General features: G+C 29.5%; 1 protein-coding gene across 1 annotated transcript; it reads right to left on the reverse strand.

The window, feature by feature from the left end:
- Window positions 1-1,940: 1,940 nt before the first annotated feature.
- Window positions 1,941-4,218, reverse strand: LOAG_12326 (hypothetical protein; the record flags this gene model as incomplete). Its single annotated transcript, XM_003147839.2, has 2 exons — window positions 3,801-4,218; window positions 1,941-2,318 (listed from the first exon to the last, which is right to left on the reverse strand). The coding sequence occupies exons 1-2, from the start codon at window positions 4,188-4,190 to the stop codon at window positions 1,941-1,943; spliced, it is 768 nt and encodes a 255-aa protein (XP_003147887.2). The 5' UTR covers window positions 4,191-4,218.
- Between the last annotated feature and the right edge of the window lie 1,094 nt (window positions 4,219-5,312).

Genomic DNA, 5,312 nt, shown 5'->3' on the forward strand with positions numbered 1-5,312 from the left:
AATAATAATAATAATAATAATAATAATAATAATAACAATAATGATAATAATAATTACAAAATGTCAACATATTTTCCTCTCCTGCCCATCTAACAAACTCTAAAATTTTAGAAAATTCATGCTCATAGAATAGTACTTAATGAATGGATAAACATATTATTGCTATAATAGATGGAAGAATATCAACCATATAAGAAAATCAATTTTATAATCGTATATTTTAAACTTGCAAAATTACGATTCCGGTATTAGGTTTGAACATAATGGGATAATCTCAAGTTAGAAATAGCAAGTAAACCGGGAGATTACCATTTTCGACATGATAGAAAAAACATTATAACTTAAAATAGTTAAACCGGAAAGCGAAATAATTATAAAATGTTACAGAAAATTATAGAAATAGCATGATTCTGTAGATTTAAAATGTATAATAAAATAAGAAATTTTTTTCACTAAATATTACATAATTGTTTCAAATGAATGGATATACTAACTCAAATAACATTCTTCACTTAAAAAATGTCTTCAACAAATCAAAAAAAAATATATATATATATATCATAAAAATTGATTTGTAACCTTTGCATTGCACTGTAACAACATTTTAAACCTAAAATATTTAAATATAGCATAATGTATTGACTCAGTTTTTGTGATTATACGATATTGCGCATATCACGTGATTACACTATTACAATGTTATTCTTTAGGATTGTTAAGAAAATATGTAACCCATAAAGTGAATGAGAACTGTAAGTGTGGAATAATTTAAACTAATTAACAATGATGCAATATGCAATAACCATTTCGATATATTTCACAAATTAATGGGGAAATTTTTCGAATACTATAATTAGTTAATGAGAATTTCAAAATTCAATGTATCTTCTTCAATATGAACTCATAAATTATTCACTTGATCCTTATGATTTAAAATTCTATCAACTTTCTTAGCTATACTTACGATGGTCGAGTGATATAGCATTTCCTAGAATTTCAGTAATGCTGAACACAACTGCACCAACTATTTGTGATTAAATATTTCCTGAGATTTTTCGATTAGAAAGTTGTATAGTTTTGCAAAATTTATTTAGCGGAAATTTTTTTTCGTCCAAAAGTTCCTATCATTTTTAAGAAATGTGATGAAAATAAAGTTGCTTTTCATAGTGACGATAAATGTAGGATTAAATCAACAAAAAATTACGAATTTATAAAGGTAACATGGGAAAAAAGAAATATGGAAATAATAAAAACGAAATATAAAATAACTTTTGGGAAAAATAAAACTTTTTTTGAAATGGAATGTAAAATATTTGACCATAACAATGCGCTTATATGTTATTGTCACATAATAATGATAATTAATTTCGTCAAATTTTTGTTAACTTTGCAAATACATACGCATTGCTAAAATAGTAAAGAGTATATACCATAATTAATTAGATTTCCTTTGCATAAAAGCATACGTAAATTGTTTACATTTTTTTTTCACTCAAACAATAAAGGACATAAACAATGCCTAAATTAATTTAATTATATAAATTTACAAGAAAATAGCATATATTTATCCACGGAGACTAATCAATAACTTACTAACTGAAAAATTCCTAGGTAATCATAAGAAAAAAAAAGAGATTATTCCCTAAAATTTTGACATGAAAGGAAGCAAAGGCTATAATTAGAAGATAAGAATGTATTATGTGAAATATGTCGGAAATTAAAGCAAATTTTCGGTTAATTAATAGATAGATTCGAATCAACCATTAAATTTTTATTTTCAAATATGAGCGATGAATTTATAAAATATATCAGTAAATATTCAAGATTAATTAATAAATTAATTAATTGACTGTTAAAAAAGAAAAAAAAACAAAAACGAAACACATTATCATCGTTGTTGTGACAATGTTAACATTAGATTAGAGATTATATAAGCATTGTTATAAAAAAAACTTACCACGTGGATTATCGGTAATCTTCACTTCCTGCACTGTAACTTTAGCAATATCAACGGGAGGATAAGGACAAACAGAATCGGGCAGTGGTGGCGTTATTGTTGATTGTCGCATAGTTGCAGTTATACCTGCGGTACCAGAAGGAGCTGAAGTGGAGAAATCATGTTGGATCTGGGTCAGATGTTGAGGTATTGTTAACGGGAACGAAGGTGACGGAATCCGGGATGTGTTCAGCAGTAAATGCTGATTGGGAACGTGTTCCACGTAATTCGATGGTACTAAACCCGTTTGGCCATCCAGCTTTTCGCCACGATAAAATTGATCCTCATCCATTTCACCGTGTACCAGTATATAGTCTCCGGCCTGAAATATCACTTGAATGATTAAAAAAGAAAAAAAATATTAAAAGATAAATGGAACAATAATTATATGTCTATTTAATACGGTATTAGCTGAAAATGATAAGAAATTTGAAAAGAAAAAAAATTAAAGTACTGTTAATCTAATTAGGACTAATAAAGGATAATATTTGGTGCAAAAACTAATCTTATCCATTTCAGTACAAAAATTTGTAAAAAAAAATAATAGTTAGCACAAGCAAAAAAAGTTATTGTAATTTATCGTCTAAAGATTCATAAGGATATGTTGTTGAATGGAAGCCGAAAAGTCTGAAAAAGGTATTTATCAAGTCGATGAAGGAAATACAACAAAGCAGTAGCCATTCATTAGCATATTAATAGTATAAAGAATACCAATAATTCAGTGGTACTCCGGATAACATATGTCAAACTTCACTTCTTTGTTTTCCTTTTTAGTCCAAATAAATTTTACTAGTCAAAGTAACATACCAGCTACAAAAGTTGGATTCATCATTTTTGTTACATGGATCATTTAGAATAAAGTTGCTTATATATTACATATATATATATATATATAATGTCGCATCTCTTAATGTTATCATGAATAAATCCCCAGTATTAGAAGCAATTAGTTATTATCGGTAGTATTTCAAGTAATTGATTATTATCGAAATAGCTACTCAAAAATTTTAATTCTGGCCCTTTTTTTGATTGAATAGCAGTGAATATAGGAAGAGAATCATAGAAGAAGGCATACTTAGTTTGAGCTTTTAAAGCATTAAAAAAAAAAAAAAGCTCTACCGAAAAGACACAGTAGAATAGTTTTCTTGAAATGGAAGGTCTTACGATGTCAACTAAATCCCTTTTTTTTTTATCCTAACCTTAACTGGATGACATTGGATCCTGCACTTTTAAGATTCGTTGATACTACTATATCAAGCAAAGCTCTTTTCTTTCCATTTCGTGACTTGGCTTTGTGACTTTCGAATTTTGGGAAGCAACATTTTTTTTTTAATATTGACATTCTCCGCCTCTATGAAAAGAATTTTTTTCAAATAACTTGAAATCAACAAAGTAACATTCTGTTATTGCCATGCAGTGATCATTTAATTAGATGAAAGTGAAAATATTTTGGTAAAAAAACAATATAGTTCAATTTGTTGATAATTTGTTATTTATTGCAATCAATTAAGAGGAATAAAGTGGTATGTAGTTAATATTCTATACTTTTCATCTTATCAAATTAATTAATTTCCATTCGAAAACTGCTTCATTTTTAAACAATAAGCTTGAAATCCAATATCAAAAATGGAAATAAACATTATGATATAATTAGTTTAATGACTTCTGATAAATGGTCAGTTTCGTAGACATCCGATATTATCACTGAATCTTCTCTGTGACATTTCATCATCATCATCAATCAACCTCGATCTATCAATAATGGCAAAAGTTAAACTAATTATTATCCAAAAGAATTACATACTTGAAGTGGTAATTCCAATTGCGGATTTTCATTCGGTGAATCACGTATTGGAAGATACTGGAATAAAGCGCGGAACAAACGCGCAGAAGGTTTCCGGTGTAATGCTAACAGTAAAGCATCTGATATACTGGTATGTGTTTTGGTCGCAGTTGAAAAAGGTTGTTGTTGTGGATGAACGGTTTGTTGCCGTTCCGGTTGATAATGTTGCTGATAAGTGTGATAAATGGTAGATGTCGGATTCTCACTGATATTCTGACTAGATCCAGATGAATTTTGTACTGAAGTTAACAGTGAAGCAGTGGAATGTTGTTGTAGATGCTGCTGTTGCTGCTGATGGCGATGTGAATGCGGTATCGTACCGGAACCGCTAGCTGTATATGCTAACGGCATAATGCATTAGGAACAATCCCATCAGTTGATGATACATAATAATCAGATTTTAAAGAAATAAACTTAATATTATCCTAGAATAATCCGAAATGTGAATAATTAGGAGAAGGGTAGGAGAAATTGAGGAAATATTTCTGAATTCCTGATATATTTCATCATAACATGATAGAATTCAATTCGTTGCTGCACTGTAATAACTTGCAGATAATATAAGCAAAAACTCAGATAATAATTAATAATGAAATAAATCATTACTAATTGAATTTCACACCTATTTTCTCTATTTATTGAAGGAACAAAATAAATAAACAAATGAATAAATAAAATAACAACAACGGTATGAAAACGTGAAAAACATGGAAAACATATCGATCATCAATCAATTCTGCAAAAAAACTTTACAAAAAAAATATTCTACAAAAAAAGTGATAATAATAACAATACCTTAACCCGAATGAAACGTGGGAAAAGCATGAAATAATAAAATAAACAATTTACGTCATTAATATCACAACATACTTCTCACGTTTCTCACGTTTCCGTAAAATGCATGAAATGTGAGCCCACATGAATCGTTTCCCGTGAAATAGCAGAGTATTAGTCGGGTAGTAGCAATGCAGATTGCGCTAATTTATGCTGAAAATATATGGATGTGTGTGTGTTTGTGTCTGTGTCTGTCTGTAAATATATTTGATGATGCCTAGGCTATATTAAGAGAACAATCAGAACTCGAGTAGCTTTATCCATTTTTCTGTTCCTCAATTTTTCTCCTCTTTTCTTATCCTACTACAGGCCTATTTTTCTTTATTGATGTAAAGTGGGTAGCACAGGGAGTGATGATGGTGATGGGCCAAGCTAGTAATAAGTCTAGCTTGGCTCTTTCGTAATTAACTTCCTATCTCTGAGAAAGGCATAAAGACTGAAGAGAAGAAAAAGAATTGAATGAAGTTAGGACAGAAATAAGCCAGGAAAAAGGGCGATAAACAGGCATGAATTCAAAAACTTAAGCTTAGTAAAATATGAACTAGAGTGTCGCGGACCTTCCTTCTTTTCTCCCTCTCTCTCTCTCTCTCTCTCTCTCTCTCTCTCTCTCTCTCTCTCTCTCTCTCTCTCTCTCTCTCT

The sequence above is a fragment of the Loa loa genome (genome assembly GCF_000183805.2).
Source record: "Loa loa unplaced genomic scaffold supercont3.202, whole genome shotgun sequence".
Lineage (NCBI taxonomy): Eukaryota > Metazoa > Nematoda > Chromadorea > Rhabditida > Onchocercidae > Loa > Loa loa.